This window comes from Gavialis gangeticus, unplaced genomic scaffold (genome assembly GCF_001723915.1).
Source record: "Gavialis gangeticus isolate Ggan-Ray unplaced genomic scaffold, GavGan_comp1, whole genome shotgun sequence".
NCBI classification, from domain to species: domain Eukaryota; kingdom Metazoa; phylum Chordata; order Crocodylia; family Gavialidae; genus Gavialis; species Gavialis gangeticus.
This window is the reverse complement of record NW_017729001.1, coordinates 30,362,670-30,375,142: the sequence shown is the minus strand read 5'-3', so window position 1 is coordinate 30,375,142 and position 12,473 is coordinate 30,362,670. Positions and strand designations below refer to the sequence as shown.

At 40.0% G+C, this 12,473-nt stretch overlaps 1 protein-coding gene across 1 annotated transcript in view; it reads left to right on the top strand.

Moving 5' to 3' along the window:
• The window catches only part of PTPN11 (protein tyrosine phosphatase, non-receptor type 11), a 49,616-nt gene that overhangs the window by 7,348 nt on the left and 29,795 nt on the right, over positions 1–12,473 (top strand). Inside the window, exons 3-7 of the mRNA XM_019507215.1 lie at positions 6,083–6,205; positions 7,368–7,562; positions 8,722–8,914; positions 10,633–10,749; positions 11,349–11,462. Coding sequence (XP_019362760.1) covers positions 6,083–6,205; positions 7,368–7,562; positions 8,722–8,914; positions 10,633–10,749; positions 11,349–11,462 — 742 coding nt within the window. The remainder of the gene's footprint in view (positions 1–6,082; positions 6,206–7,367; positions 7,563–8,721; positions 8,915–10,632; positions 10,750–11,348; positions 11,463–12,473) is intronic.

The window sequence follows — 12,473 nt, the reverse complement described above, 5'->3', positions numbered from 1 at the left end:
TATTGTAGTAGATGTTGGACTAGTGGAAGAAGCAAGCTTTGACTTGTTTTATGTGAGGAGGCCATTGGGAGGACAACTGCATGGATCTTGACAGAGGACAAACCTGTGTCCAGTGGCAAGGAGATACAAGGCAACTGGGGTTACTCTTCCACTTCAGCCTTTTTCTGCCATTGCAGCCATTGAGAAGTGTGCTTTCTGCATCTACCTGCTCCACCATGGAGGTCTTTGTGTTGTGTTGGATTGCTCTTCATCTGATACTTCACCTTTGAGGGGTTCGTTGAGAGGGGTGCTTTGCATCTAAAAACGATAAGAATCACTGGTGTGTGGGTTCTTCGGTGTTTGCTTATAGTGAGTTTTTGGATTCTCCTCTACCCATCCACCCATCCTTGAAAATATAGCTGCTTAGGTTAGTTGAGCACTTCTTAAAAGTATGTGTTTGTTTTCTGGATTGTGAATGTGGAAGTTTAAATTGGAAATTGCTCATGAAAAAGAATGGGCAAAGATATTGCAGGTAGAGGGTGAGCCTATAAATAGGATTAATTACATTAAAAGTCACCACCTCCTGATAGCTCCACTTGTGGCAGCCAAGGCTTAGAAGTGATTTAATCAGTACTGCAGTCAAAAAGGGAGATCCAATTTGTTTGCCTTGTTGCAAAATGGAAAAGTATATTGATTTTTTTTTTTGTTTGTTTGTTTCTCTTTTCACGTGGTAAATAATGCTGTTTGTTCTCCCCACTACAGGTACTGATTATTCCAATTCTAATAAGAACACAGAAACATACAGTTAATGTAGCACATGATTGAAGAATGTCCTCAAACATGGCAGTTCTGCAAATAGACCTTTTGTACAGTCACATCTTAGTGATTGAGAATTTATCTGAAGCAAGAGCATGTTCTGCTGCGCACATGATTCTCTTGGGAGGGTAGGAGGGTGAAGGCCCTCTTCTCTGAAATCCCCATTCCCTTTGTAAATGAGGAGTGACAGTCTCATTGGTTACCTTTTTGCATTAACAGCTTTGCCTTATTTTGAAATGCCAAGTGATGTAGAGTGCTGCATGGCAGAATCTATTAAATCCAAATAGCTTTGGGAAACATGATGCCCACAGCGAGGATTGATGGTTTAATTAGACTATGCTTCTATGCATTACTTTTTTGGTTGCATTATAGGCTCTTAGTCTTTTGCTGGGAATAACTCTTGTATGTGCTTAGACCAGAGATGGAAAAAGGAAAGCAGAAAAAAAATTAAAATACATTCCATCTCTATAAAAGGAAGCGTAAGAGAAAATCCTTTATAGAGTTTACGTTACTGCTATCTGTGTCTCTGCAATCCCTAGTGCTGGAAGGGATGTGGCCACCTTGGTTCAAAAGCATACGTGGTGGCAGAACTTCAGAGGAAGCTATCTCGATTACCGGTCCGGAACCGTTTAACAGAGTTGCTAACACCCCCGTTTCTTTCTATTTGGGGTGACCGACTAATGCACCTTCCCACTCAGAGCCAAAAATAAAAGGATGAGAGAGCAGAAGAACTACGTATCATTGAGTGAAAGTTAGGTAAAGAGCTGTAAACTCAGTCTCCTGGATGTAGATTTTTCTGGTCCCATTTATTACTATACTCCTTTTTCTGATAGACAGGCAAAATTTCCTCCTTTTTTATTATCTGTGTTTAAATGATTTCCTAATCAAATTTAAATTAAGTTATTTTGCAGTCCCTTTTGTTCACTGAGGCCATCTTGTCTTTCTCTTTGCAATTTTGCTACTTTTCTGACTGATAATTATGCATGCTTGTATGCAGTACCTGCAACATCCCATTCTTAGTGTGTCTGGGAACTCAAAGTGAAGTTGCTGTAAGTTCTGTGTATCACATGCTTGTGGGTTTGGTTCTGATAACGTTCCTCTTTATGTATCTGTGCTTCTTTTTTTATTTGAACCTAGCGAAGCAGATTATCTTAAGCCTTTTGCTTATTAGAACTTATGTGGCTTTGATTTTAGAAGTTGTTTCTCTTACAAGAAGTTAAGCGTTGGGGTGGGTGAGTGGAAAACGGACAAAATTAAGGTCCGAAGTCCAACTTCCCCTTTCCAGAACCAGCCTGTTTCTCAGAGTACGTTTTCTAATGTCCATTCCAGTCAAATTGTTTTGGTTTTATTTAATCTCAGAGATTTAACTTCTTTTAAGAGGCTGTTTCCAAGCTGAATATGTTTCCCCACCTGGAAACTTTTGACATGGAAGGGAAATCTTAATTCTATTCAGCAACATTCCTGTGTACCACGTCCAATTCTCCTTGGCATTTATGCCTTCCAGACAGTGCTGTATTCCCCATCTAGCTGCTTAGCCTCATGGTACACATCTGGGGCCAGATTTTTTTAACGGGAGTTAGATAACAAGATGCTTCTGTACACTTCACTAGGTGTTTGTGTGCAGCCATAGGCACCTAAATGCTTCTGAGGTTGAGGACAATGGGCTAGATTCTTTCTTTGTAATTCAGGCCCTCTTGGCTTTCTGCTGCTGGGCCAGGCCCTCTTGTCCATCAACTTAATGGCTAGTCATCAGTTTGGGATGAGGTCTTTTTTAAACAATCCACAGTTCATGTAACATGCAGTATGTGTTAATCCTTGATGCATCTTTTCTAAGCCAGAGAAGTGAAAAGTCATAGCTATGGAAAGTTAAAATTACTCTTTTTTTTAAAGTGGGAATAGAGGATAGCAGTGATGCCAGGTAGTCTCTGGTATGTTGCTATGTTTTGGCAATAATAGTCCCTGTCCAACTAACAGACTTTACTTTCTTCAGTGGAGCTGTCTTGCTGTATCAGTCCTTGTGTTATTTGGGACATCTTTCAAAGGAGCTAGTCCAGGGTCTTGTGTGATCTTCACCAATCTCATGCCTTTTTATAAAGAATAAAGAGGTTTGGTTCAGTTTTCCTAATCACAATATCTGCAGAACCAGCTGCATGCCAGTGGTATTGTATTCGTTTTGTAGGAACAACTTTGGGTCCCTTCAGGCTTATTGGAACTGCAGAAATTTAAGATTATTTACCAATTGATGTTTGGTTTTTAGTTACTGGCATAACTTGAAGTAGGATGTTTTGGTTACTTTGTCTTGGTTTGAACTATATTTGTATGCATATACACAAACAAATTTCTATGCAAGTTATTTGCTTAGCTAAAATAACAGTATTATTTGTTTTTTTTGGTTTAGGTAGGACATACAGACGGCATCCAGATGAGCATGGATGTGTGGTATGTGGCACTGCAGATAGCACATGCAGGCATTCCCTGCACTGCTACCTTGCAATGCAGGGGGGTGTTGATCCTGGGGGATACCATAGTCAAAAAATCGGGGTGGTGGATGTCATGGCAGCACGTATTGCTCAAAACTGGAGCTTGGCTGGCCGTAGCCACACTCCAGCCGCTGGCCAGACTCCAAGCGGCAGGAGTGTCGGCTGCAGCTCGCTGAGGACCCCAGGCAAGGCTGCTGGGGCCAGCACAGTTGCTGGCCTCAGCCTCCCTACCCTACCCGGGGTAACCTACCACATGCCAGAGTGCATGTGCCATGGGTGTTCCCTGGGCACAAGTAGCAACAGCGCAGGGTGTCCTGCTGCTTCTTGTCCCTGGGGAAACCAATGTCCCTGCTCATGTGGATGTGGCCATGGAAGCAGAAAGAGATTTACTGTCTCTTCAAATGGAACATGTATTCCTGTAGGTGTAACTTCCATGTACCTGTTAGGTAGACCGACTCTGAGGTCAGCTTTTCAGGAAGCTAAAAATGTCTAGCATCACATACAAAAATGTAATTGTGGTAGAGAAGGTGCTGAATAAGGCCCTAATTAGAATAATAATAAAAGGTCTATCAGCTTAAGTTGTCTTTCCTATATAAAGAATTGCTGAACCAGTCACTACAGCAAAGTAGTAGCCCTGTATTTAAACATGCTCTTGCATATTTTCTGTTATAGCAGCTTACCACCAAATGCTGACGTGTCTGGAATGATCAGAAATGTTATGTAAAATCCTAGATATAGCATTTTTATAATTGTAACAGGGGAGATGGCTGCCAGGCAGCCAAGTACTGCTCTTGCTTTGATATTTTGCTTTACTCACAGAAAAAGTAAAAACCTAATGGGATACAAAGAGCAAGGGATTGTGCGCGTTCTCTCACTTGGATACCCTGTACAAATCTAAAATAAAAATGTAAATGGCCCTGTGTGCATGATTTATTGCAGCAGTGCAAATAATGAGGACCTCCAAAAGTTGAGGGAAACTTCTAATTGCAAGAGGTGTTATGGATATAAATATCTGAGGCTGCAGTATGACAAGGCTATTAAAATTGGATTTCTGTGCACTTTGTCCAGCACTTGGCATTTCTGTAACAGTCTCTTATTTCATGGTTTTGTTTTGTCTCAGTCATTCTGGGGTGCAGTGAAGACTGTTTCATTTCTTGCTTTCCCAGATTTTAAAATATGTAGGAAAAATTGGAGCCTCTTTTCGGCTACCGAGAACACTAAGGTATCCTACCTCCATTGCCTCAGTTGTATCCTGCGAGTCGGATTCAAACTTGGGTCAAAAAGGTGACTGCATTAATACATGAGACTATACCTGTACTTAAGGGTACACACCAGTTTCTTCCTGAGCTCTTTTAAGTGCCTTCCTTTATTCAGAAACTTTTTGTCTTCACCAGTCTTTTTAAAATTAATTTAAATTTAATATTTTGGTTAGAATCCCTCCAGTACTTTTTTTTCCAGGGGCAGAAGTATGGCAAAGGAAGGTTATAGGTGTCCAGCCTTCATGTTTCATTAATACAGGTTTCTGCATTTGTTTTAGCTTCGGACCTCTAATACCTGAAGTGTGTTTTGGTGCTAGGGAATTGTACGGTGTAGGGAGGGAGGATGTAATGGACTGGGCCTAATGTTCATTTGGGCCAAAGAGCTAAGGGATGGTAGGGATTGCTGTGAACCTTAGATTTAATAATCCCAATCTCCCTGTGGGCCACACAGTTGCCTAATGACTGTTTGCAGTTGCTCAAATATGTGGTTGATAGAGCCATGGGGCCAGCTGTAAGTTACGTTATTTCCGTGCTGCAGCAGTGGAATAAAGCTTGAGTACAGCTACGGGAAGTGTATATTTGTAAATGAAATCGCTAGGAATAGGTCTGAAAGCTAATGCCATAGGTGGTGACATTAAATGCTCTTTAGTTGTTATAGATATAGGCCACATCCAGCTCTCCTCTGTATATGGGCAAGTCCTTGTGTTCATCATTCAGGAGGCTGCTTGTGGGTGGTGAAAACCAATATGAGATTCCTCTGTGTCTGTAATTTTAGACTGTGGTATTTCAGGACCACAGGACTTGCCATAACAGATTGGAGCAAGGCTCCATCTAGGTGTCCTGTCTTTGAGAGTGGCCAGTACCAGATGCTTCAAAGGAAGGTGCAAGCAAGTCTGTGGTTGGACTAACTTGTCCAGAAGGGAAGTTTCTACCTGACTTCCATCCGTCGGTGGTTGGTGTGTGCCCAGAAGCATGAGGTTTTACTTTGCTTCTTATATTTTTAAATTCTAACTAATGCAGCTTCTGTTTTTTCTATGTTTGCATGAATGTTAATTTTTTTTTTTTCAGTCCTGTTAAGTTCTAACCCTCAGTGGCATCAACTGGCCTTGGACACCGCGAGTTGCGGTGGATTTTTTTTTTAAAATAAAAGATTTGTTCTTATTTTTCTTTCAGTTCCATTGAATATCCCTTTGCTTTTGTGTTTCAGAGAGTAAATCAAAGTAACCAATGTATCATCTTTATTTTTGTGTATTTTTCTTATATTTCCTCTAAACTAAGCAGCTAAATGTATTGAGTTGGTCATGTAGAATATTTTCTTGGGGAATCTTGAAAATTATAGGTACCAACCTAATTTTAAATGGTGATATGAAAAAGAAAACCACTTAATATTTCAGTGTCTTTTTGACAGGTAACTCTAGGTATCTCTGTGAAACTCATTTCAATCAAATACTATCCAGCAATCCTAATGGTATTAGATGTTTCTACTGTGAGGTTATATGATCTAAATTAATACTGTGGCTTTAAGTGTCACTTTTTAACCTTTTTCAGATGGTTTCATCCAAATATCACCGGAGTGGAGGCAGAAAATTTACTGCTAACAAGAGGAGTTGATGGAAGCTTTCTGGCCCGGCCCAGTAAAAGTAACCCAGGAGATTTTACTCTTTCGGTCCGGTAAGTCAAGTACACAGGAAGCTTTTTTTCCTTCCTCTGTACTTCCAACATATGCTTTTCCACATAACTTCTCTGTAGAAATTAATCTTTCTCAAACATGTTGTGAGCAAAGAATTCTGTTGAAAATCTGGAGACAAGAATTGCCCAGCTTTTCCCTTTGTAGTGGTTCACTTGGAAATAGAAGAAATGTAAGGATTTGGGAAAAATAGGGTTGAGAAGTCATTCATTGGCACTTTGATGCTTTCTTATGCAAAGGATAAGGAGACATTAAGTTAATCCTTTCCTGTTAAAGGAAAGGAGAAGCATTTTTAAGGCCAGCCAGCATTACTTCAGCTTCCTCTGAAATGGTTCTTTCTAGACTATAGTGTTTTCCCTTGGCACAGCATAGATGTAGGGAGAGGGAAATGCATTTGCTGAGATTACCTGCCACTTAGTTACTTTACATTTTAAGGTTGTTTTAATGGAACTTAGTCAAAGGATAAGGTCCTTTCAAATATCTGTCCATTGGTCTCTGCTCTTCCTTAATATTAGGGTAACATAAACAGCTGTCTTTGGCTAATGCAGGGAGCAAATCTGTCATTAAGGGAGACTCTAGGTTTCAGGCTGTGGACTTCTAGGTGTCTAGTTAAGTCCAGGAAAAACATATTAAGATGTCTGGAGCACTCTTTGAACATGGTTTGTGGAACCTATCCAGGTTTTACACCAAGCAGAGCTGGGCTCTGCTCTACAGGTAGGGGTAGCATGGAACCCGGCTTCCTTCCTCCTGAGAAGTACAGATCAAATGCAGGAATCCTAAGAAGCTCTTGCTGGAGACTCTGGGGACTCAGAGAGTCTGTTTTAGGTCAATAAAGCCAACAACTATAGAACTAAAACGCACTTAGTTCTGTGATAACTGTTAAACATCCACTTCCTGTTCTTATAACCCTGGATATTGTTTCAGTGCCTGGCTACTGGCTGTGTAGTTACTACACACTATGGATGAAGCAACTTAATCTGTTGCAATATTCCTGCTGAAAGGTGATTGATGTAGCTGTAAGGATGAATCGCTATCATTTTCAGCCTTGTAGAACCCATGATTTCAAGTGATTTGATTTGATGTTGGTGAACTTGTATACATTTGATTTTTTTTTTCTCTTTTTTTTCTTTGTATAATAAATGACAGGCGAAATGGAGCTGTCACCCATATCAAGATCCAGAACACAGGTGACTACTATGACCTGTATGGAGGAGAGAAGTTTGCCACCTTGGCTGAGTTAGTTCAGTATTACATGGAACACCATGGACAGCTCAAAGAGAAGAATGGTGATGTTATAGAGTTGAAGTACCCACTCAACTGTGCTGATCCAACATCTGAAAGGTTAGAGAGATAAGTAGTGATAGAAAAACACATGGTTTCCATTTACTGGGCCACATGTTCCGATAATTACTGTTCAAATAGAAGTAGACGCCTAATGTAAATAAGTGTAGCAGTACCTCAGTTTGTAAGTAGTTCCTCCACTTTTAGTGCAGCTTCTTGCAAAATAAGGTAGCAAGCAAGCAAGAGGAGTAAGGGTGATAGAATCTGGACTGAAAAGGATAAGCCCTGGTAGTGGTTGCATCTTCTAATACTAAAGCCCCTAGTCCACTTTCTGGTCTTTCTTGGAAAATTCTGTTGTTGTAAAAGCTTTAGAGAAGAATTCTGCTACTGTAGTGACTTCTGTTATACATTGTAGGGCATCTTTTTTGCAGTGTTATCAATATATTTGTTTAAAAGACAAATCCACAAATTGCTCATGCTGATCTTAGCACCTGAACATTGATCAGTAGGATCCTAGTCTTTTAATGTTCATGAAAGAAATACAGTCAAGAGATCCTTCCAAAGTAAGTGTCGTTCTCTTTGGAAGTATTCTTGGCCAGTTATTCTGCACTGTGGCCAGCGAACATCAGTTTATGGTCAAGTAAAACAGCAAGGAAAAATAAGAGCCAAGCAATTGCCTGGTCTGAAGAAACCATATTTTACAAAACGTAAGGCATTCTTTGTGTTTATAAATGAGAGCACAGAAATCATTCAAGTGCATCAAATGATCATTGGCCTAAATATGACGGAAGTTAGGGCCTTAAGAATGCAGTAACTGAAATTAATGTGTACTTATGTCAATTCTTGCTAGTTTTTCACAATTTATATTGAATTTTAGAAAGTCTTGGTTGCTGTCTTAAATGTACAAGTGTCTGGCTATTTTAAATCAGCTCTTGGTGTGTGAAAGTTCTGCCATCCTTTCCAAATTCATTTGTCCATAGTAATTTGCCTTTTTTTTTTTTTATAGGTACAGCTGTGTGCACACAGGCTTCTTGTTCAAATTTTTCTAGGTTCTCCTTTCTGTACGTTGCTAGTTTCTCTGTGTGTTTGTGACAACACATAACCATTTAACCTTCAGTGTAGGGTGAATGTCTTGGCTGTTTCTAACTCTTTAAACTCAGTTGCACACTGTCCTGGGTAAAGTGATGAGAAAGACACTTGTATTTATTTTTCATTTAAGGTGGTTTCATGGGCACCTCTCTGGAAAAGAAGCTGAGAAATTATTAACAGAAAAAGGAAAACATGGAAGCTTCCTTGTGCGCGAGAGTCAAAGCCACCCTGGAGACTTTGTCCTTTCTGTTCGGACAGGGGATGATAAAGGGGAGTGTAACGATGGGAAATCTAAAGTGACACATGTCATGATTCGGTGCCAGGTATGACAAAGGAGGACCATCTTCTTTTAAAGACTATTTCCCCTGGGGGGATTGTTGCTCTGGCAGCGGAAGCATTACAGACTTTTCAGATATATTCAACCTCTGTCTGTCTGTCTTTGTCAGATGCTGCTGTATGTACAGTGTATCACCTGTTAGTTCAAACTGGCTGTTTGGAGAATTTCAAGGTTCTGTTAGGATTTTATTTTTCTGCCTGACTGTGCCTGATTGAATCATGCCATAGCATATCTCAACTGCTAAAAGCTTCTAATAGGCTTACCTGTGGTTGCATCAGAGATCTGTCTCAAATCCTTTGCTGATGGAGCCTTTCATTTTCATGAATATTTCTTAAGTTTGTTGTAGTCTTGTCTGAATGTGTCTATTTTGTTAATGTAATAGACCTGGAAAACTGTAGTAGGAATCCATCTGTATGAGTTTTTCATGGCTCTACTGTGCAGGAAGATAAATCCTTGCATCTCTTCTTAATGTGTTTTCAGAAAAACCAACAACATCCTTTAAATGCACAATCCAATTAACATGTAGTACCTACAGTCTAAGTTCTGTGTAGGTTGGTTTATTTTTACTGAAGTACATGTTTAAATCATCTAAGTCTATCAAGAATTTATCATGGTGATTTATATTTGCTCTTATCTGTGCCTGGGGATGGGGGATAAATTTGAAAGTACTTTAACCACTTCCGGCAAATATAATCCTTGTGAGGTCTTTGGTCTCTAAAGGAAAAAAAAAAAATTACAAGTAACCCTTCCCTTTAATGCAGGGGGACTAACAGTTTAGAGGGAAATGTTGATCAGATACTTAGCACGTAAAGAGCCCAACTGCTGGACTGTTTGTGTGGCATTTTTTTTAGCTCTGTTTGATAAACATCTTCTGCAGTTCAAGGTAATTTTCTGTATGTTCTTCATGTGGTAGCCTTTAAAATGTGTGTATTTCCCAGACTTTCTTAAACTAAAATATTGTTGAGCTCCCTTCCACATCTTCAAGTGAGCTGCAACAAACACAAAAAATGCTAGTAGCAGATGAGAGAGTAAGTTTGTGTTGCTCACTCTTTTCAAATGGGGAGTACAGTACCAATATCAGCTTGCCAGGACACACTATCACATTTTCTGGGGGAATTTGCTTTGACCGACTGACAAGTTTTTTGCTTCTGGAATTCTTGTGATATATTGCAAGTGTTCTGTCTGGGTGGAATATTGGGCCCTTCTTCAGGTGAAGGGACTGGTATCCTAAAAAGGCAGATAAAAGTAACAGCATATGAACTGCAATTTATTGGGTCAGACCCCAGGTCCATCTTGCCCAGTGTCCTGTGTCACACCAGCAGAGAGTGGATACTGAAAGGGAGAGTGAATAGGATATGACCAGGGTCTTTCCCATCTCACTCTACCACTTGCAGCTTCCAGCATTTAAGGTCTAGCGAGTTTTGATTCAGAAGCTGTGCCCCTAACTCCATGTGAAAACCTAACTCCTATGTAATAGTTTCTAATAAAAAAAAAGATACCATTTTCAATGGATTTGGCCCTCCAAAGGCATTCTTTTTGTATTCAGTAAGGATTGGTAGGAATAGTCTAAGCATGTATTTTAAGAACCTACTTAAAAGGATTCCAGTGGGTTGAACAGCCCAGGGGACTATTAATGCAGACTTTGTCAATGCAGCCCTTGCGCATGGTTGTGAATGACCACACTCTGAATCTCTCTCTTGGAAGGATCTGAAATACGATGTTGGTGGAGGGGAAAAATTTGACTCGCTGACAGATCTTGTGGAACACTATAAGAAGAATCCCATGGTAGAAACTTTGGGCACAGTACTGCAACTCAAACAGGTGAGTAAATGGGACATATTTGATCCTAAGAATGAGCTAATTCTAGGCTACAGTCTGTTGGGGGACACTCCACCTGTTTTCTTTATATTCTGGCAGGTATCAGAAAAAGTTCCCTTTTTTTTATTTTAACGCAAAGAGAACTTACATCCTATTTTACAACAAAGCGTAATTTTTCAGTCAGATGTGAAGACTGGATTTTAATCTTTGCAGGTGTGGTTTTTTTGTTTTGTTTTAGCAGTTCATAAAAACTTAATCTTGCACTTCTTCAATGGTTTAGAAGTTCCCTTGGCTTCACTGGGAAGAGTAGGTTTATAATGATGCCAGGAGCTGGCTTAGAAGTGAAAGAGAGAAGTGTCTTAATGCAGAGTATGGGAGCCATAGACCTCTCTCTGCTTGTGTTGGGTCCCCATTTGCTGATACGTGCTGGAATGCTTTCATAATTAAGTGGGCTCCAAAACCTATAGTGATACTGTGCTCCTAAAAATTTGGAGTGCTCTCTGTACAGAACACGCTGAGTGTAGGAGAGCTGTGTTAGCAAAGGTCGTCTTGTCCTTATTGCCATAGCTTTGCTTACTATTAAAACATCTTTCTTCTTTTAGCCCCTGAACACAACCCGTATTAATGCTGCAGAGATTGAAAGCCGGGTGCGAGAGCTAAGCAAGCTAGCAGAGACCACTGACAAAGTCAAGCAAGGCTTCTGGGAAGAATTTGAGGTAGATGATGATGTTTCTAATGCTCTGTTAACATGTGCAGTCTATGTGCTACAGCTCTGTCACTGCTTTCCCAGCTACTTGGATCCTGCCCTCTTCAAATCTTTATTTTTTCTTGCTCAGACAGTATTTCCATGGTCACCAAAGAGGAATGCTTGAATTGCATGCTTTTTCTCTGAGCTGTGAGGGCTTAAACCAGCTCTTCCATAATATTAATGCAGTATCAAGTGATGCTGTCCCCACCAGTATGTGGCGGATCAGTAATGCCTGGGGCTTAGGTCTGTGAGCCTTGTTGCTTTTCAGTGAAGCTTTCTTTTGGCTCACTGGAAAACCCAGCTGGGAATGCATCTGCATTTCTCTGGTTCTTTTCACAAGGACTTCAGTAGTTTTGTAAAACAACTTGAAGTCTTGTAACGTCTTGGTGAGACAGGTAAGTACTATCCTTGTTCTTCCAGTGGGCAAAATAAGGGAGAGAGGCTACATTCCACGATGTCATAGCATGTGAATGGGAGAACCAAGAATTAAACCCAGAAGTCTGGGTCTAACCACTAGATGATTCTCACGAATGAGGAAACTGTGAAGTAGTCCAATTCTGAGGTGGCTGGTGAACAAGTGTAAAAGACAGAACACCTAAAATAGTTTGTGTGTGTCTTCAAAAACCAGGATCTACTTTAGTGGGATTTGATCAACTAACTCTTAGACTAGGTTTTTCTCTGTTAGAATGACTGCACTTTTGTTTGGAGCAAGTAGGGGAGGAACACTGAATGGAATGGAGTTGTGACCTGAGAAAACTGCTTAAATTGCTATTTGCCTTCTAAAAATGATTAACTAATGACAATAGAAAACTTCAGCTGATTGATTGATTGTTTTTTTGGCTGAAAACTGGATTGTCTTGGTTACTCAATCTTGTAAAGTCAGTATCCAGAATAACTCTTCACAGAACTCAACTTGACAGAAATTTCAGAAAAATTCTACAAATACGGAAGTGATATCTTTTTTTTTCTTCTTTTTTAA